Raw genomic sequence first — 20,676 nt, 5'->3', positions numbered from 1 at the left:
ACCCTGGCCCGTTTCCCCCTCTGCTGGGAGGCGGTGGTTCGCCTTTGGGGCCAGGGCTGAGCACCCCACATCTCCCGCAGGCCTCAGCCATCTGTTCTGGAGGAATTTTCAGCCCCCCTGGAACTCTCGGAGCCACTTTCTGGCCCGGTGGACGGTAATATCTCCTCCTTCCCCTACCCCTTCCCCTCCTCTGCCCCCAGCCCTCCCTGGTGGGGGAGAGATGCCCTAGGAGAGGGCACCCAGGTCCAGCCTGAGGGCCTCTTGTCCCAAAGGGCGTCTGCCTGGAGACGTCTTCAGTGGACGCAAAACAGGTTCTCCCTCCCACTCACACCCTCTTCTCTCTCCTTAGACTACGGGGTGCGACCCAAGCACCCGGGGCCGCGAGGGCCTCGACCCCTTCTCTCCCGGGCCCAGCAGCGCAAGCGGGATGGGCCGGACGTGGCCGAGTATTCCTACGATGCACACCTGTGACGGGAGCCCCTCATAAAGCTATTCTGTGCAGCGACGGCTTGGGCTTTCCTGGGATGGAAACGAACTGGGCGAGGGAGGGGGTCCAAGTAGACAAGCAGATGAGGCCCACCGTGGTCCCGACAGGAAATGGCACTTTAATAGTCGTGGCCAGCGTAACAGGACAGAGCTGGGGCTGCCGCCAAGCAGCCAAGGGGCCTGGCAGGCCGGGGCCGGGGCGGAGCCCCGCTGCGGCGCTCTCCCTCCGTGAGGCTGCACCCCTGCCAGGGGCCGACATGCCGGTGGGGCTGGTGGTAGGAGCCATCCAGAGGCCACACGGGTGACGGGGCTGGGGACAGGGACTGCACCCCTGCCTGCTGCCGTTTCCTCGCTGCAGCGTCCTCGGGAGGTGGCTGGGCTCAGCCTGAGCTCAGGGCCCTTCGGTTGGGCTTGGGAGTCGGGGGCCTGGGTGGGCTGGGCACTCGCAGGTGGCGCGAGCTTTGTGGAGGCCCGGAGGCCCTGGCAGGGAAAGGGAGGGAGGCCCAAGGTGGGACAGAACCCTCCGCTCCGAGGATGGGCGCCCTTCCTGGCCAGAGGCTTAGTACCACCCCCCAGCCCCACTCCCTCCCAATCCCCGGGCAGCCCGCTCCGTCCTCCAGAGATGAATCTGATCCCATATATTACGGTAAACTGCATTTGCCTCTCCCCATGACCCCCGCCCTCCCCCACCCTCAGCCGACAGCCCCCCACTTCCCCATCCGCTGGTAGTGGCAGGTGCCCCTCCTCAAGCAGTGCCACGTCCTGTCAGCAGCCGGCCGTCCTGGCGCCGGCCCCGGGGCCCAGGGGGTGCAGAGGGCGAGGCAGCGCTGCTACTCCAGGTAGATGTCTTCTGTGGGGCAGGTGTACTCCACGAACTGCTTGTAGAACTGCTGGAACGCTCTCCTGGGAGGCCGGCAGACACACCAGACTGACTGGGGAGGCACAGGGTCTCGACCCGGGGTTTTCACACTGGCGCCTCGGGGTACCCGGGTGGGGCCGCGCCTCCCCCAGCCAGAACCGCTCGGCTCCGTTCTCTGCACACAGTGTTTCCTGAGTGAGATTTCAACTGAAGAAAGGGCCCAGCAACTAAAGTCTGGACCTCAAGACCAGCCAGCCCTCCCTCCAGGCCGCTGTGACCCAGGGACGCCGTGCAGGGCGCCGGGGGGGACCGAGGGACGCTGCCGCCCGAGACCGGGGCCGGCTACGGGGCTGGGCGCTCGGCGGAACACACACACGTACCCCACGGATTCTGCCAGGGCTTTGGTGGAGTCTTCAGACACAAAGACGTGGCAGGCAAACCGGTGGTCGGCAGGGTGCTTGGTGATGAACCCAAAATACCTGTGGGAGGACGGCAGTCTGTCTGGGCGGGACGGGGGCTCAGAACCCTCAGGCGCACGCGCGGACCCACACCCTGAACCGCCACCCGCGCCTTGACCTCTTCCCCGTCGTGTTCTTACTTGTTGTTCTTTGGATGGTATCCGCAGAAGGAGATGTTTTTTAACTGGAAAAAGTGGCTACATTTATTCCCCTACAGGAGGGAGGAGAGAAGAGGGTGGTCAGCAGCCTGCAGGGGCACAGGATGGAGGTCTGGCGGGAGAGCGGGGCCAGGCCGGGGCATCACCTTGGCCTCCTGGGAGTCGTCAGCCTTGACGCCTATCTTCACGCCCCGCACGCTGATCTCTAGGACGCAGCTGGAGGGCGGGTTAAAGTGCACGGTGAGCCGGCGGGTGGTGGCAATCTGTGGGTGAGGGATGGGAACATCAGGTGCTGGGTGGCCCTCTCCCCAGGAGAGGATGGGGACGGGGACCGGGCCGGGCCGGGCCGGGGGTGGGCACCCTCCCCAGCGGAGCAGGTACCTTTTGCATAGCGGCACAAAGGACGTCATTGCCCTTGTGATAGGGAACCTGGACTGAGCCCAGGAACTTCACCCGGAACTGGTCCACCCAGTCGCTGTTTTTGGTCAGGGCTGGAAAGCAAGCGTGGAGTGAGGAGGGGCAGATCCAGCAGAGGACGCGCCGCCCAGGGCGGCCCCAACTTGGCGGGGCCTCACTCTTCTCGATTGTGAAACGGACCCGAAGTCACCGCTGCTCGGCCCCCTCCCTGGCTGGTTGGGATCCGAAGCACAGGTCCGCCCGGCAGCAAGTGGGGGCAGGGCAGGCGGGGGGCCCAGTGGCGGCAGGTGGGGGGCGGGAACGCTACCTGCCATATGTTCAGGCTCCTTGGTGACCTCGATGGCGTAGTAGGCGGGAAAGACGCCCCGGGCACCCGTGCGCATGTTGTAGGCCTCGTACCAGTAGTCCTCGGCCTGCAGTTCCACCAGCAGGGGGTCATCCACTTCCAGCTCAAGTTCGTCTTCATGTCGAGGCACAAACCTGCCCCCAGCAAGGGCCTGTGAGGGATCCACCCACCACCCAGGCCCCTCCAGCCAGCCATCTACCCCCCCCTCTGCTCTGGGGTCGGGGGCTTGCGTTGGCATCGCTGGTTCAATAAACATTTGCACAGCATCCCATGTGCCTGTCACTCCTGGGGCGGGGGGTAGACCAAGGTCAATCAGACGTGCGTCTGCCACGGAGGAACTCGCAGCCAGGGGAGCGAGTGAGCAGGGCCACTGATGAACTGTGAGAGGTCACAGGGAGCGGGTGCTCCCATGTGGGGGAGAGCGAGGGGTAGTGGGTTTTGTGTGCGGTCCGGTGTCTCTGTGGGGCGCCCCCTGGGCCCCCGGCCCGGCCGGACGAGGTGCTCAGTCCCGGGCTCTGGGCAGCACGACACATTGCTCCGAAACCATCCACTCTGTCCCCGGACTCTGAGTCCCCAGAGGGCGGACACTGTCCGCCTGGGGCTGAGTGCTGGGGTTGGGGTGAGGCCAGGCGTGGCGGCAGAGGCGGGGTGGGTTAGGCCCCAGCCCAGCCCTGGGGCTCTCACCTGAATATGGCCCGGTGGGTCTGTTCCTGCTCCTCCCCGTTGATGACGCAGGAGAAGAGCCCGAAGGACTCTGCACCTGTAGATGAGGGGCACGGGCTAGGAGAGGGTGGTCCCAGCTCTGGTGGAGGCTTGCGGGGCAGGTAGAGCGCTCGGCCGTAACGCCTTGAACCAGATGGACCCGAGGCCACCCCCCGGGGACACCCTCGGCCCGGTCCCCACGCAGCTCCCCGCTGCCGACTTACTGGAGGAGCGAGAGCGGCCGCTCATGAAGACGTTCAGGAACTTCTTGGAGAAGTGCACGTCGGGTTCATCGGGCGTGGAGTCCTCAGAGAGGCAGGCGGGCGGCCGAGGCCGGGGGGCCTCCTCGTACTCCTCCCCAATGGCCGACTCGTAGGGGGAGGAGGCAGAGGCGCAGTTGTCGTAGACGGTGGCCGAGTCGCTCTCGTCGCTGTAGTCGCCGAAGCACGGCCGCAGGCTCACCAGCTCCAGCTGCGCGTGCTCATCCACCACCAGCGTATACTTGACCGAGTCGTAGGACAGGGCGCTGGTGTCCGAGCTCAGCGAGGCCCGGGGAGGCGGCGGCGGCTCGCCCAGGCTCCCCCGCCATCCTCCAGCTGGGGGCTCGGCCCGCTCCGGGGACGACAGGCAGTCGAAGCCCTCGTCCTCCTCGCTGATGGAGGGGTGTGGCCGCCCTGCAGTTGCCGGGTAAGCGGCAGGGTCTGGGTCGGAGCTGACCGACATCCGGCTCTCGGCTGGCGGCAGGAAGGCGGAGTTGGGCTCTGCGGGGTCTGGGGGCCTCTGCACCGGTGTCAGGTAGATCTCCTCGGTGGCCTCCAGCCGCACGTCCGCCTGGTAGTGGATGCGGTCTCGATGCGAATGGCCCCGGCCAGCTGGTGGGGCAGCAGGGGGGCCACCGGGAGGTGCCATCTGGGTGGCAGCGCTTCGGCGGCAAGGGCTGTCGGTGGAGGTGCCTCGATCCTTGGTGGGGGCGGGGCTGCTTGGGGGCGGCAGCTCATCGCTCAGGCAGATGTGCTCATGTGGAGGTGTCTGCTCCCCTGGAGAGCAGGCAGGGCAGTGCTGAAGGCAAGTGCCTCGCCCCTGACTCCGAGGCTACCTGCTCCCTCCACTCAGCATGTGGACACAGACACCAAGATGGAGCCTCCGGGGCAGTAGGCCTACGGCAGGCTCTGGGGCCAGTCCTCTGACTCCAGCCACAGCCAACAGCGGCTGGGCCTGCTCAGGCCTGTGGGACAGGCAGTTCACCTCTACCCAGCAGGCTGGAGACTGCTGGTTTGCTCTCTGCAGTGGGGACTGAGGGCACGTGGAGGTCCAGGTAAGGGAAAGGGTCGCGGCTTACCTGTCTTCAGCGGTGAGGATGATCTCGACACCCGATCCTGCCAACTGTGCTTCTTGCCCAGGGAATTATTATTCAGCGTGTCCTGTGCAGGGAACAAAAGGCCCTTGTGACAGCAGCGCTCAACAGTGCCCGGCACAGGGAGGCCCTGGCCCTGCCCCCATCAGGCCACCCCTAGGCCACTGGCTGCTCCCCCCACCCCCTAACACTTGTCAAGGGCCTCGCCCCCAACCCTCTGGAGCAGGCAGAAGGGGTGGCAAGTCACAGCCCTCCCAGCCAGGGCTATTGGTGCGAGACAGACCACCCCCTTGGCTCAGGGAAGCCGGCCAACCCTCAGGGAGATGCTCTCATCAGCCTCTGTAACAAAGGTGGTGATGGCCAACGTGAACGGTGGTGAGTGGGGGCGGGGGGGAAGCAAGAGCCATCCAGGGACAGAGCCAGACCCCCAGTCTCAGACATGGAGGGTTTACAAGGAAGATGCCCACTTCCAGCCCAACTCCCCTGGAGCTCAGGAAGCTATGGCCTAGGGAAGGGGCAGGGACGTCCTAGGAGAGCCAGGAGGAAGGCTCTCCCCAGCAGCTCCCGTGGCTGGGGGGACTGGGATGAATCATACAAACGACGAATCCAGAACATGGTTTCCCCACCCCACCCCCCACCCCCCACCCCCCAAGAGCACGTGACAGAGGAGTGACAGATGTAGTTGTCAGAGGCCTCCTTCCTGGATCTCAGGGCCACCCACCCCCACATTCTCAGCCCCCTGGGACCCCTCTCCACGATGCCTACATACAAGGCTCCCTGCACAAAACTCAGCCCCCTCCCCCGAGGACACCCTCACAGGCTCTCGCATGCATGAGTCTGGCTGCCAAAACCCACCCGAGAGGATCCTGGGAAAGGGACCGATCCTTTCCCTGCAGCCCCTGCACCCTCCACCAGCAGCCCCAGCTCCCTGAGCCGCTCTTCTGTACCTGGGAAAGGGACCAATCCTTTCCCTGCAGCCCCTGCACCCTCCACCAGCAGCCCCAGCTCCCTGAGCCGCTCTTCTGTACCGCTCCCGACTGGGCCTGAAGACAGTGCGCCGCGGCCCGCTCTCCCCCACCCTATTCAACCCTCCTGGGCATCCAGCCACCCAGTCCAGGGGCCCTAGGCCCCCAACTCAGCCAACCAGCTCCACCTCCCATTTCTCTTCCCTGCCTTCTGGGAATCCCCAGCGGCCCACATTTCAAACTGGCTGCTGGTCCCCATCCCCAGCTCTTCACAATTTCCCATGACTTTCCCCCGACCCGACCGCTTCACATGCCTTTTTCTTCAGGCCCCGCTTCCGCCCCACCTCCACCGGGCACCCCATACCCTTGCAACCCCTCAAAGCCCTGTTCTCTTACTTCCCTACTTCTCTCTTCACCCGCATCCTTGCACTGCCCCTCTCAGCCCGTTCATTCCTTCCGCCTCTCCTCTCAAGGCTCCAAACCCAGCCAGCCCCGCTCCGCCCCTCTCACTTAGGACACACTCTACTTGCCCTCAGCGACCACCTCCCCAGGGACCTCCCCCTTGGGAAGCTACGGAAGGTGTCAGCAGGCCCGAGACTTCTCCCTCCTCCGGCCTGGCAAGTGACTCTCCCGCAGCCCTTCCTGCTCCCTGGCCCGTCCGGGCCTGGACCCGGAGACGCCCAGCGCCGGAAGACCTCCCGGGGCCCTGCCCCGGGGCACCGCCCCCTAAGCCCCGCCCCCAAGCCGCTGGCTCCCCACCTGAGACCGCGGCACCTGCGGGAAGAGGTTGAGCGTGGTGGGCCGCTTGGGCCGGTACGTGTCCCCGCCGCCCGGGCCCGGGCCCTGACCCTGGCCGCGGGGCGCCGTCTCCTGGTGGGGCTCCGCCTCAGGCGGGTCCGCTCCCGGCCGCCGCGCCGCACGCTCCTCCTCGTCCTCCTCTTCGTCGTCCTCAGCGCCGGGAGTGTCCCCCGCCGCGTCGATCAGGTCCATCTGCAGCATCTCAGCCTGCAGCCGGCTCCCCCCCCCGCCGCCGCCGCCGCTGCCGCCGCCCCCAGACAGCAGCCCGGCGCGTGGGGGCTGCTCGGCGCGGACAGAGGGGCGTCAGGGGGCGAGGAAGGGGCGGGGCCAAGGCCGCCGCGCACCGCCCCCCGCGCGGGCGAGTCCATTCCGCGGCCGCAGAGAGGGGGACAGAGGGAACGGAGCAGGAGCCCCGCGAGAAGACCATGCCCTCCCGCGCCTTCGAGAACGCGCGAGGCCGCCTCCTCCCCACGTCAGGCGGCGCCTTTTGCAGTCCACACTTCTCCCCTCCTCACGGTCCCCCCTTCCCGACTCTTTGCACCCTCCCGTTCCCTTGGCAACGGCCAGTGACCTCACCCGGGTAGTAAGCCGAGCCCAGAGTGAGGTCACCGCTGTTGCCATGGGGACGCAGGGTCGCTGAAGAGTTCGGGCCTCGCAATGGATGGGGACGGGGTTTTGAAGGGGGCGGGGAGGAAAACTGAGGAAACAGTCTCAGCCAGGAGGGCCTCAGTGCGGACAGGAGGACATGAGCGCGACTGGAAGAGGGATGCTGAGGGGGAGGAGCAAGTGGCGGGCACCTGGACGAGGCAGTGGCATCCCCACCTTCCTCGGTCCTCCGGCTGAGGCCCCTTCCAACCTGAGGTTTTCTCTCAGGCCAGCCTAACTTTGAGAGCCCCGTTCAGAGCCCCGTTCTAGTTCCAGCTCTACCATCAACTCCCTGGCACCTTGGACAGATCCTCTGACTCTCCAATTCCCCCACCAGTTAACTGTCTCCCCGTTTCCCAGAGAGGTGAGGACTCACTGGCAAGAGTACTTGATGGCCCCCTGGAGCTTGTCTAAGGCCCCACAGGGTACGCCCCGAGCTAGTACTGCCTCAGGGTCCTGCTCGTTGCAAGGACCACCCTCTCCAAGGCTCTTCTTGTGCAAGTGGGAGTCCGAAACAGGGGTATGCCCTTCGAGAAGCTATATTAGCCCAGAATCAGTGGCCTCTGCCTCCAGCCCTTCCTGGCCTGGCCAGAGGGTGGCGCTTTGGAGTACAGGGTACTGGAGGGTTAGCCCAACCCCTGGTTTCCTCTTGCCTGGCAGAATTTACACAATCTCTGGGGGCAAAAGGAGGTCAACATAGAGGCACCCCATCCCAGCTCACACGGCAGCTCTCCTTTGCTAACCATTCTCCCAACACCATGTCTACTTCGGCTACCCATCCTCCCGGGGGCTGAGAGAAGCTCTGGGCTCTGCAACCTAGCTCCGCACTTGCCTTCCGTCTCCTGGCTAGCGGCCCCTTCTTGCTGGGGGTGGTGGGGGGGGGGAGGGAGGCCCAAGAGGGAGGGGATATAGGTATACATATAGCCCGTTTACTTCAGTGCACAGCAGAAACTAACACAACATTGTAAAGCAATCATACGCCAATTAAAAAAAGAAAAAAGACATAGGGGATCCTTATCTGACCCAGTCTCTCCAGATGCTGGGGACCTCCTGGCAGGATTCAGAACTTTGGGAGCCGAGAGAGCCATCTGTCCTATGACAAAGCCATGGGGCCCAAAGCAGCAGCAATGCTGGATTAACCTTCTAGAGGGACCTTTAGGACGGTGGGCCAGAGAGGGTCTTCGAGGCTGTGTGGTGTGTTTGGTGCAATGGTAGCCAAGGCAATGCCCGGGCTCTTTTTTCCTGCCCCAAAGCACTGCAGATTCCACCAGACTCCACCCTGCTCTGCCTCAGGCCCTCTGCCAAGGAAGCTTTGGAAAGAATTTAGGGTCGTCCCGAGGCTTCCCTCAATTCTGGCCCTAACTGCTGCTGTCCTAGGCCTCAAGACTTCCCGCTCTCTCCCTTCTTGAGGGCAGTTGAAGGAGCTATCTCCTGCCTTAGCCCCTGGCAAAATAAATAAATAAATAATAAAGTAAGAATCTGAGCGCTCGAGACGTGCCAAGCATTGTACCGGACGTTTCCTGCATGTTATTTCATTTAATGAGGGTGCCGCACAGACCCTGAAAGCCCCTCTAGGTATGGGGACACCTTCAGTCCCGTCCCTACCCATCCTGCCACCCCACTCAGGGGCTCCCGAGAGCCCACCCTTACCCGTAAGGACAGGGTGTCTTTGCACTGCAGGCTGATGCCGCACTCATCGGTGATCTCGGAGAGGTCTTCATCCTCAAACTCCTCCAGGCTGATGTCATGGGTGAGCCTGGTGGGGACAAGAAGCCGAAGTTACCACTCAGGGGATGGCTGCCAGTGGGCCGAGGGCCCCTGCTGCCTCCCTAGTACCTCTTGCAAGGGGCAGCCCCTCGAAGGCAGATCGCAACCCCCAGAGGATGGAACCTGGGGTCCACGTGTGCCAGCGCAAGGGGTACTGAACAGGCAGGGAAAGAGTTTTGGGCTCATGTCAACAGGCAGGCCTCCTAGGGTGGCAGTGGAAGGGGAGGCTCCAGGTTACCCCACCGCTTCCCAGCTGGGAGTTGTCCACCCTGCTGCCAATCAGGAGGCCATGCCTAGAAGGCCCAGCTGGTCAGAGCCTTGGCTCTGCCAGAGAAATGGCTCCCAGGGTCAAGGCAGGTGCCAAGGCCAGTTCACCCATGGAAGAGGCAGAGAGTTGAGAAGAGACTCCAAGGGATGCCTGGCGGGGGGGGGGGCTCCCTGTGCACGGCAGGGACAAAACCCAAGGTGCTGGCAGAGGCCCCACGCCAGCCTCTGAGGAGTGCTCCATGTCCCCAGCCCAGGATGTCCCATGCCTCCTACGTAAGCCCTGGAAGCAAGTGCAGGGGAGTCTGGTGTCAGTCTAGTTTCAGCCTCTTCTAGCAGGGACCATGCCCCTGTTCTGTGTTCTTGGTCTCATCAATTCGAACACAAAATCCTCTTGCCTGGCATGTGGGCCCTGAACGGAGCCTGCCCAGCTGGGGGTAGGGACAGCCGGAGGTGCCCCGAACGCAGGAAGCAGATCAAAGCACTTCGGCGAGGGAACGCTAACTGGCTGTGTTAGAACCCTCTCCCCCCAGGCCAACCCTGGGCCCCAACCCCAGACTGCAGGACCGTGCCAGCCCCTGAGGTGCCCGCTGCTCCCCTCACCTGCTCAGCCCCAGCCCCGGGGACCCTGCCCCGCTTTGGTGTGGGTGGGACGTTGGGAGAATTCTGCTAATGAAGTTGGGGAGAATTCGGAGTCTTTTCTTCAGTAAGACCAAGAGACGGAGGCATACAGAATGGAGACCCACTAGTCCAAGGTCACCCGGGAGAGGTGGTGGGCTCAGCCCCAGGGGGATCCTAGGAGGCCACACCCTCTGCCTCTCTCCTCAACCAGACCAAACGGAGACCCGGAGCTCAACGGAGCTGCCCCGGTACTTCCCCTCCCCCACACCGGCCCCCACACCCCTACCAGCGCTCCCATTGGTCCTCCAACCAGCTGTCATTGTCTGGGCTGGAATCCATCTTCAGCACCAGCTGCATGGAGAGCCCAGCCCGGCTGGGGGGCTGCGGGGCCCCAGGGCCGCCCTCTCATGCCCAGAAGGGTGGAGGTGCCAGGGCTCGGGGCAGGGCTGGGGCCTCGGGCCTCCACCGCCTGGGCCTGCCTTTCGGAGTCCAGCCCGCTGCAGAAGGCTGGGAGCTCATTAAAAATAGATGCGCTGGGAGAAGAGGCGGCGCGGCCGCCGACCCGGCCCGGTCCCAGCCAGCCCTCAGCTGCACGCAGCTTCCTCCCCTGGCCCTTCGCGCGGCCGCTGCCGTCAGCCTCCCCCCGCCGCCCTCCCCCCGCGGGATCAGGTTACTGCAATCGATGCCGCGGCTCCACCTGCCCTTCCGATGCCCCTGTCGGGGGCTGGGGTGGCCCCCCTCCCTGGCCCAGGCTGGTAAGCAGATGGCAGAAATCTGGGATGTTTCCCCCCAAAAGCCAGCCCCTGATCTGCTTTAAAGGGCCAGCACCACAATCAGGGCTCCTGGTAGCAAGATGCAGGGGCTTCCAAAACCCTCCACAAATGGACGCCCCATCTGCACAGCTATTCGCTCACCCCCATACGTCATCAGGGAGGTTTCTGTGGGCCCAGGCAGCCTTCACGCCGTGCTGCCTGGGGTGGGTCTGGGCTGCCTCTACTGCCCACCTGGGGGCTGCCTCCCCAGGGCTCCGTCCTTCAGTACCCATCCAGGAAGTGCCTATGGGCACCGGAGGCACCACAGCCAGGGCTAAGGCCAGATCGCATGTGGGTATCTCACAGCAGGGCAGGAAGGGCAGCTTGCGAGCTAAGGAGCCTCCTGGCACTGCGGAAGCTGGAAGGTCCCCGAAGAAACAGGAAGGGGGGGTGGCGGGGAGGGAGCTGGATGGACACTGTGCTCTTTAAGGCCTCTCCTGACCTGGAGCCCCGAGGGTGGTAGCTTCCCAGGGCTGGGGGAGGGCTTGGTGTGGAAGTAGGGGTAGGGTGGGGAGGACAGACCGGCCCAGAAACCAGAGCAGCCCTGCTCAGTCTGGCACAGGGCGGCATCTCTGGCTGCCTGGACAGCCACGGAGAAGGCACTCCTGGGACTCGGTCAGCCCCAGGTGGCTGCGGGACCACTGGGCGTCTGACCCGGAGGTGCCCTCAGACTCCCCCTGCTCTGCTGGTGACCTCTGCACACATCTGCATCTCCTTACCCTCCCTGTCCAGCCTGGTCTAGCTCCTGCCTCTGCAGTCCCACACCTCCGCACCGGCCTGCCGGCCTCAGTTTCCCCATGCCAGCGCCGTCCCACCCCACCCGCCACTATCAGGAGGAGCTGTCCGAAATGCCACCCTTTCGCCCCCCGCTCAAAGCCCTCCAAGATCCCCTGCGAGTGGCCGACTCCTCGGCCTGGCATTCGAGATCTGCAGCTCCGCGTGGGACTGTCTGCCTCTTGCAACCGCCCTCCCAGTGTCTAACCCAGCGCTTGGATGGAGCACACGGCGGGCTCTCAACCTGTGCTCGTTGGTAGGAGGCTCGGTTAAGCCTGCTCCTCCAGGAAGCCCTCCTGGCCCCGTGTCCGGGCAGCACTCGCTGGTCCCGTCACCCCCCTTGCGTGTGATTGGCGGCACCCTCTGCGCGGAGGCGAGGCGGTGTTGGGGAGCAGACAGGACAAGGCCTGCATCAGACGCCCGCCCTCCCCGCCCAGGAGGCTCCAAAGGCAGATGGAGCTCACACCCTGCCCCCAGCCTGCACCCAGCCGGTGGTGAATACAGGTCCCATCCCTCCCAGTGAGGTCTGGAGGGCAGAGCTGCTGAGGTCATCTTGCACACACCAGGCACCCAGTGTGTGTCTGCTGGATGTCCATCAAGGACAACCTCAGCCCCCACTGGCTCCTCTCAAAGCAAAGTGTTCAGGGCAGACCTGCAGGGTCTGGCTCGGACCTGGGCTGGGCCTTCTCAGCTCATCTCTACACACCTGATCTCAGCATCACCCGATATTCCCACTTCCTGGGACAGCAGGTCTGGGGGCAGGCAGGGACAGCTGTATCAGCCTCTACAGATGAGGAATGAGGTTCACTGAGGGCAGTGGGGGAAAGAGCACTGGGCTGGGGCTCAAAAGCCTGCGCTTGGGACTTCCCTGGTGGTCCGGCGGTTAGGACTCTCCGAGCTTCCACTGCAGCGGGCATGGGTTCGATCCCTGGTTGGGGAACTAAGATCCCACATGCAAGCGCGGCACAGCCGAAAAAAAATAAAAAGCAGCCTGCACTTGATCCCTGGCTCTGGTGGGGTGGGTGAAGGGAGCTCCTGAATCTTATTTTTTCCTCATAAGCCAGGCAAGATGGTAGAATGGCCGCCATATCAGGCTCAGAGGCAGGAGGCCTGAGATCAAATCCTGATTCCTTCGCTTATGAGAAGCAGCCACTCCGTCTCCTGAGCAGCTGCTGTGCCCTGGCCACCAATCTCCTTTATGCTCTGCATCTCCTTCATCGTCACTCCAGCCTTGGAAGAGGGTTCTTATTCTGTCCATTTGACAGCTGAGGAGCACTAAGGCTCAGACTTAAGATGCCACAGGTCTGCAGTTTCCCCGTATGCAAAATGAGCCCTCCCCGTATCTGGGTGCTGGTAAATTTAACTGAGTGGAGTGTTTGTGAACTGCAAGGTGCTGTCAGGAGGTCACAACCAAGGATCAAGGGGCTTCACTGATTAGGGAGTCCCTTTGCAAGTCGTACTCCCCCCACCTCCCATCCCCCAGCCCCGGCCCCAGCCCTAGTCCTGCCCTTTCCTCCTGCTTTTCCAGACACCAGGTGTTCTGGGTCTCTCAGCCGAAGCCCTGGGATACCCTTCATGGAGGGAAAGCTAAACAGACCCTTGGTCCCTCCAAGCTCAAGGAGGGCAACTATGGGGAGGAAGGAAAAGATGGAAGGGAAGAGGGAGGAGGGGAAGGAAGGGAGGGAGGGAGGGAGGGAGGGAGGGAGGGAAGGAGGAAGAGGTTCCCTCCTGAACCCACTGATCCACCTTCCCCATGGAGACCTGAGCCCTGAGCGCCACGAGGCCACCTCTAGATGTGGAGGCCCCAGCCCTTTGGAGGCAGCCATTGCTGACCAATCAGACCCGCTCGCCCGTTCCGGTGAGATGGTTCCAGAGGTCGCATCCACAGTAGCATTTGGTGACTCAATGTCATGGGTTTGGTCTCTGGAGACCTCCCTGATCTTTGGCGTCTATCTTTCTATTCCAGGCCCCCTCTTCCGCACTGACCCCCATCGCCTCCCACTGCGGTGCCCCAGTCCCTTCCTCTGGCCGAGCTGGCCCCTCACTGCATCCTGAACATGCCATCCTCAGCTCCCCTCCCCCGAGCCGAGCTCCCCTAAATGAACAGACAAGCCTCTGGTGTTCCGATATTCACGTCATGGCCTTTTCCCTTGCCACGGGCTGTCACATCTCCCTGTTCACCGCGATCCACCCACAGCAGCTCTTTCTAATCTGCTGTTTCAACCCAGTAGTAGGTGGAGTTAGAAATGCATGCGAAGTGAGGGTTAAGTGGTAAAGAGCTGAGGCTTTAGCTGAGCAAGGCCAATCGGAGCCAGGCATCTGGTTGCCCAGAGGCCGTTCTTGTCTTCCTGTTCCTGGCTCTCCTCCTGGGTGAGGTAAGGATGCCAGCTGAGTGACCTTGGGTCCTGACCATGGTGTCCCACGGGCCCCTCTCATGACAGGGGGCATCTGTGGTTCAAGGGTCCAGCCTGTCTCTCAGCCGCCTTCTGAGCGCTGAGCAAAGCTGCCCAGCGGGGTCTCCGACAGGCCGTTCTCCGAGGGGGCCACCAAAACCGACATTTGAAATGCAAATCTGGTCTTGTCACCCCTCCCCAGCTCAGAATCCTAACAGCTTCCCCCAACCCTTACGGAAAGGGGCCAAAATTCTCACCTGTGCTCCCTCCCTTCCCCTCTGGCCTAGATCATTGCCTCACCCCCCCCCCCAGGCTCCCTTAACAAAGCCTCCTCTCACCTCCCTGATCAGGCCAAAGAGACCTGCTATGGGCCGGGTCCCTCTTGCTGGTGTCCTGGGTCACTGTAATTTTACCTTTGGGCTCTGCAACCAGTGGTGGGCTCCCCTTAGAGGCAGTCCATCCCTGAGGGTGGGATCGTGTCTCTCTTGACCGACAACGTGTGGTGCCTGATAGGCAGGTACTTAATGAACGTCGTTGAATGAATGAACCACTGGTGTCCCCAGGTCTTTCTAGATTTCGCCCTTGGAAATCTTTATGTCAGGTCCCCTTTCAACTCAGCTTCGTGTGTCCCCACCCCTCACCTGCATCAGAGCCTGGGTGGGATGTGGAGGCCTCGGGGAAGGGGGCGCTGGCTGCAATGGGGGCGAGCCGGGCCCAGCGTCACCCTCAGAGCCCTCTCTGCACCCCACCCCCAGCTCTGGGTGGACCTTGCGGTCAGGCCGGCTTTGCTCCTCTGGTCTGGAATTCCCTTCTCAACTGTGTCCACACTGAGGTCATCTTCACCGAAAACTGAAACCAACCCAAGAAACAGGTCTCAGGAGAAAACCCTTACTTGGGGTTACCATGCGTCCCACCTGTTTAAACACCGTGGTGTTGCTACGGAGCCAGAACCCTGGGATCTGGTGACTCGACTCTCAGGAAACTATCCTGAGAAAATAATCCCCTCCGGGGAAAGACCTTTATACACAAGGATGTGTGTCCTGGTAATGGCAACAGCAGACGGAGTATAACTCTCCTTTGGGATGAACGTTATAAAGTCTGGGTACTGGGGCTTCCCCGGTGGCGCAGTGGTTAAGAACCCGCCTGCTAATGCAGGGGACGCGGGTTCGAGCCCTGGTTGGGGAACTAAGATCCCATGTGCCGCGGGGCAGCTAAGCCCGTGCGCCGCAACTACTGAGCCCGCGTGTCACAACTAAGACCCGACGCAGCCAAAGAAATAAATAAAGTCTGTGTGTTAATGTAGAAAATGGCAACTAATGCAATGAGCAGCAGACGGAACGTGTCACCTTAAGGCTCCACATGGTGATTCACACGCAGGAAACACTGACCAAACACTGACCAAACACAAAATCCCACTGGGGTGGGATCTGGGGGGTCTTCTCTCCTAGTCCTCGCTGGGTCACACCTCCCACCGGCCGCCTCCCTGGCCTGGCTCTGGACCCTCACGGAGCTGGGTTTCCTGAGGGCATGAGACCCAAGGCCCTGTACCCTCCCTGTAGGCACTAAATAAATGCCTATTAGAGGCAGTGCTGCTTGACCCAGGCCCTGGGTGTTCCAAGAGAGCATCTGGTGCCTGATGAGGCGAGGCCCACGGTCGACGCTCCTAGAGATTTCCTGCACGAATCCAAGAGCAGGGTCAGGAGCCGGGGATGGCACCCAGGGTGGGCAAGAGCCCCTGGAGGGGGGACGGGGCCAGGGAGCCAAGCTGGGGGATCCACCGGGGCCCCAGGGATCCAGAGACCAAACTTAAGGCTCTGACATCCAAGAAGTGGGGTTGAAATCCCGTCCTGGCCACAGCCAGCAGTGTGAGGCGAGTCCACGTTCTGTCCCTGCGCTGGAGGTTCATCGCAGCTGGCCGGGGCACTGCCCAGGGCCTGGGGCTGGGGCGAAGCGGCCCCGGCAGCTGCAGCTCTTCATCCCCCCCACCCCCGGCCCCAAAACGTGGCTGGCCCCCGGCCTCACCCTTCTCTCTGTCCCTCTGGGTGTGACGCTCTCCCTGAGGCTTCAGGCCATCGAGCACTCTCTAAGTGTAGACTCCCAGGGTCTTTGGCTCCAGCCCCAGACCCCAAACCAACTGCCTGCTTGAACCCTCCAACTGGCTCCCCCAGTGATCACCAAGCTCAGATTCAGCCTCCGAGCGACTTCACCACCCCGCCCACCACACCTCTCATCTCCTGCAAGGCACCCCCTCCCTCGGGACCTAGCGTCATCCTGGACTCCTGTCTCTCCTCCCCCCTCACACCAGGTTCCTCAAAAGTGGGTTAATCTACCCTCTGAATCTCCCTTACATCCTCCCCTGTTCCTCCTCCTCACCCACAGGATGGCCAGTCTCCCAGCCTCCCTAACCACTCTCTACCTGGCAGCTGAGATACCATCTTTTTTAAAAATTAATTTATTTTTGGCTGCACTGGTTCTTTGTTGCTGCGCGTGGGCTTTCTCTAGTTGCGGTGAGCGGGGGCTACTCTTCGTTGCGGTGCATGGGCTTCTCATTGTGGTGGCCTCTCCTTGCGGAGCACGGGCTCTAGACACGTGTGCTTCAGTAGTTGTGGCACACGGGCTCAGTATTTATGGCTCGCGGGCTCTACAGCGCAGGCTCAGTAGCTGTGGCTCACGGGCCTAGTTGCTCGGCGGCACGTGGGATCTTCCCGGACCAGGGCTCAAACCCGTGTCCCCTGCATTGTCAGGTGGATTCTTGACCACTGCGCCACCAGGGAAGCCCCCGAGATACCATCTGGCGCCGTCATTCCCTGGCCTTCCTTTGCGTTCCTGCACGCCCTCTCTCCGCACCTGTGCCAGACCGGGCGTCACACACCCTGCTGGCTCGCTCCTCCCTCTTCTCTTCCCTCTTCACCCTTCCTCCTCTTGGGTGACGCTCACTCACCCACCAGGCCTGGGCTGAGCTGACCCTTCCCTGACCCAGGGCTCCTCCAGGTCCCTGACCCGAGCCACAGCACACCTACCGCCCGTCTGGTAAGGCCTTGTCTGTCTGTCTGACTACACTGACCACATGTCTGCACGATGGGCCAGGCCCCCGTCATGGGCTCTGGAGTGTCTCAGCGAGCCTGGCAAAGTGCAAGCACTTGTAGGTTTTTCTGGGGGCCGTGCTGCATGGCTTATGGGATTTTAGTTCCCTGACCAGGGATTGAACCCAGGCCCTCGACAGTGAGAACACGGAGTCCTGACCACTGGACGGCCAGGGGATTCCCACAAGTACTTGTTGAATGAACGAAGGAACAGCTGAGTGTATAGCACCTTGTGAAGCGATGAGTAGGGAGGGCCCTTGTCTCTCACCACCCAGGCAGTGTAGAGGCAAGAACCCCACTGCCACGCAAGGAGTCCTGAGGCCCCGGTGCTGCCCCAGCTCTGCTGCAACTTGCTGTGTGTTCTCGGGAAGCCGCTCACCCTCTCTGTCTCCTTCTAAGTAAAAGGGGAGGAGGATGGGCTGGGCAAGCTGATCTCCAAGGTCCTTCTCATCCGCGCTCCCCTTCCACACGCGCGGGGCGGCCGCTCACTTTACCCCCCACGAGCCTCCCACGTGGGCTGCCCCACTGCCCCCTCCTACGTCCCACCACCCAGCTCAAGGCATCCGTTGCTAAGTTTCTAAATTCTCTCACAGAATTTCCTGAAAATGAACATGTGTCACTTTCATGTTCAATTTTCTTTTATTATTTTGTAAGTTACAGAAGTAACCTATGCTTGCGGTAAAAATAAGAAGTCAAAGAGTAAAGAAGTATGTGAAGTAAGTGAAAATCCCTCCCCTGACACCAGAGCCAAAGGTAACTACTAGTAACTGCTTGGAGCATTTCTATAATCAGGAAAAAAAAAGGAAAAGGACATATTTATTTAAACCAACTATCAACGAACAAATGCTCACCACCCTCCCAAATCCACACCACGCGTCCCCCTCCACAAACTCTCCTCCGTTGTTTTTACTCCAGGTCCTCTCTTTCCAGGGTGGCTCTGAACTCAGACTGCGTTCAAACCCCAGCTCTGCCACTTATCTAACCTCTTCATGCCTCGGTTTCTTCATCTGCAAAGTGGGGATAACAATAACACTCTGTTTACGTGGTTCTGGGCGGGACCAGATGCTCTTGCACAGAAAGTGCTTAGATTGGCAGCTGGGCAAAGTGAGGGCCTCCCAAGGCGGCGGGGGCGTTTGCAGCGTGATTCTCTGACAGTGTGCATTGTTCTCCTCGGAACTCTCCAGTTTTATCTTGAATTAAATAAGAAACCACTAAGGCATTGACTGGGCACCTACTCTGGGCTGGGAATAGGGCAAACCGAAGTTTAGGTATGACTCCCTTTGCCTTCCGGAAGCCGACAGTGGGGCTGGGGGCGCACGCGCGCGCACGCACGCGCACGCACACACGCACGCGCACGCACACACGCACAATAATAACAACAATAAGAATAGCCCTACGTGAGCACAGCTCTTCACAGCCCTTGAAACACTCAGCGTGTGTTGTCTCATCCAAGTCTTAGGGCCGCCCTGAGCAGGGGCCAAAGTCGGCGTCGTGGAGGAGAAACCGAGGCTCAGGCCATCCAGCACCCACTCCTGGCGCGCGGCTAAGAGGACCGAGCCAGGAGTGAAGCCCAGGTCAGGACCACAGGAGAGCAGTCCCCACCGGGGGTTACACCAGCCACCAGCCGGTCCGCGAACTGTGAGAGGCGGACGCGGAGCCGGCGGGGCTGGCCCCGAGGGGCAGGAGACACTGCCCTTATTATTCCCACACGCGGCCAGGCCCGGTGCCCCGGGGGGCGGGCCCACGCCTCAGCCTTGGCGTAATGCCACTCTCGCCCACCGGGCCCAAGGCCGGACACACTCACTGGCTGGCCCGCCTCGCCAGCTCCTCTCCCTAAGGTGTCCATGGTAACCTGCCTGCCAGGGGTGGGGCGGAACGGAAAGCACTGTCACCTGGGGATGGGGTAGCCGGTAGGGGAGGCCAAGCTGTCTTCTGGGCCAGGGGCAGGGCCTGGAGGTAGAGTGGAATGAACATGCAGACCCCGGTTCCAGTGCAGCCTCAGGCTCTGACTCCCTTGGGGTCCTCGGGCAAGCCACCCTGCCTTGCTGAACCTCAGTCTCCTCATCTACAAAATGGGCGGGCCCATACCCATGCCCGGGGTGGTTGTGAGGGTGACCTGAGCCAGCACAGGCAACACGCTTTGAGCCATAATGAGCTATCTAAACGCCCGCTGGTGCGGAGGGCTGACACTTGTTGAGCGCCGACTTGATGCACATTAAGGAATCAATATTAATTAGCTCACCTAACAGATGGGATTCAGAAAAGACAAGAAGCTGCCCAGGTCACACAGTTAGAAAGTGGTGGAGCTAGGATTTGAAGCCAGGCCTGTCTAAGCTCGATGCTCTCCCACTACAGAGGGGTCTCCTGGAAGGGAGGCAGCATTTGCTTCGAGGCGGTGTGTTTCATGTCAGTGGGGCCAGTCTCAGACCTCAGCTCCGTTACTCTGAGGCACTAACGCCAAAGCCCCCGGCCCTGGAGCCTTCAGGCTCGGCCTCCTCCATCTCGTCACCTCCCTCTGGTCTCTTCCAGCTCAGCTCAGGGCCTTGGGGGAGGTTTCCAGTCCTGATGATGCCATTAGAGATTCCCAGGGGTCCCTGCCCACCTGAGGGCCGGGGAGCCAGCAACCCCTTGGTCTGAAGAGGGGCTGGCGCCAGAGCCCAGCTGGGGCCTGGCTGGGGTGGGGGCCCCAGGAGAAGGGAAGGCGCCAGCCCATCAGCTGGAGAAACAATGGGGAATGCCTAGTCCTCTTTCTCGGAGGCTCTGGAGCAGTGACACCCTCCTCTTCCTCCTCTCCAACCGGCCGGGTTAGGAGGGAGGGACGTTCACCCCTTCTCCCACAACACCTCTGCCATCCTCTGAACTCCACCTCCCAAATGCTTAACACCAGATGGGGGCAGGGAGAGAGGTGAAGGAGGAGCTCAGATCAGGGTCCTGGGTAGCTACCGCAGCAGGAACCATCCCACCAATACCCCTGGCTACTCCAAACCAGACTCCCTCTCCCCCACAGCCGGGCCTGGGATCTCGGGGTGGGGGCCGGGCCTTCTGCACCTGCACACACCTGACCAGGTCAGGGCTTGCCCCAGTCCACGGAGGGTCCTGGCCACGCCAGGCCTGGGAGTTGGGCCCCTCTGGCCAGGCAGGACTGGGGGAGGGGCCTACGACTCCCTCCTTCCTGCACCAAGGCTGTCGGTCGCCCCAAGAAACTGGGACCCGCGGGGCACCCCGGCCTGCTCCCATCTCTAGTCAGAAGCCTTCTGACTGGGCACAGGCAAAGCCCCCGATGGCCTGCCTCCTCCGGGATCTCCACGCACACGCCAGGCCTCGCCGCAGCCCAACGTCGGGGAGAAGGCTGCCTCCGCACCCACTCCTCCGATTCCAGCTCACGATCTCCTCGCCCAGGACACGGAATGGCGGAGGCCGCCGCACCACGGATATGCAGCGGCCATCAGTCTGGACCTGAGGCTGAGGGGGGGCTCTGGGGGCTCTGTCTCGGGAAGAAACCCCATCCCCACGCCGCCCTCTCGTTCCGGGGTCTGGGGTGTGTGAGCTGGGGGCGCGGGGGTGGGGGAGCCCGGGCAGGTCAATCTTGGCCGAAGGGCGGGGCGCGGCGGCCGGAGTTTCTCACCTGAAATTGGGCGGCGACGCGATGTGCAGCCCCAGGAACGGGGAGGCGGCAGGCGGGGACGCGGCCCCCCCGCCCAGGCCGCCGCTCTCTCGCTCCGCCATTCTCCCGCACAGCCCTGGCCATCCGGGCGGAGCGCGGCGCGGAGGCGG

The 20,676-nt window shown here is 62.4% G+C and overlaps 2 protein-coding genes across 4 annotated transcripts in view; one reads left to right on the top strand and one right to left on the bottom strand.

Annotated features, from left to right (window-relative positions):
• Positions 1-2,990, top strand: part of FREY1 (Frey regulator of sperm-oocyte fusion 1) — a 5,654-nt gene extending 2,664 nt beyond the window's left edge. For 2 of the 3 annotated variants that reach the window (XM_067037086.1, XM_067037085.1), the window contains 2 exons: positions 81-154; positions 350-2,990. In XM_067037086.1, the coding sequence (XP_066893187.1) occupies positions 81-154; positions 350-471 (196 nt within the window). In that variant the 3' untranslated portion in view covers positions 472-2,990. Of the gene's footprint in view, positions 1-80 lie in introns of all 3 variants that reach the window. The other variant, XM_067037084.1, reaches the window with a different exon arrangement.
• On the bottom strand, positions 586-20,676 carry MAPK8IP1 (mitogen-activated protein kinase 8 interacting protein 1). Its single transcript, XM_059068407.2, has 12 exons — positions 20,528-20,676; positions 8,839-8,944; positions 6,505-6,822; positions 4,766-4,847; positions 3,651-4,463; positions 3,409-3,484; positions 2,686-2,858; positions 2,343-2,452; positions 2,108-2,224; positions 1,944-2,014; positions 1,726-1,824; positions 586-1,389 (listed from the first exon to the last, which is right to left on the bottom strand). The coding sequence occupies exons 1-12, from the start codon at positions 20,626-20,628 to the stop codon at positions 1,317-1,319; spliced, it is 2,139 nt and encodes a 712-aa protein (XP_058924390.1). The 5' UTR covers positions 20,629-20,676; the 3' UTR covers positions 586-1,316.

The sequence above is a fragment of the Kogia breviceps genome, chromosome 7, assembly GCF_026419965.1.
Source record: "Kogia breviceps isolate mKogBre1 chromosome 7, mKogBre1 haplotype 1, whole genome shotgun sequence".
Classification (NCBI taxonomy): domain Eukaryota; kingdom Metazoa; phylum Chordata; class Mammalia; order Artiodactyla; family Physeteridae; genus Kogia; species Kogia breviceps.
This window is presented reverse-complemented; position numbering and strand designations above follow the sequence as displayed.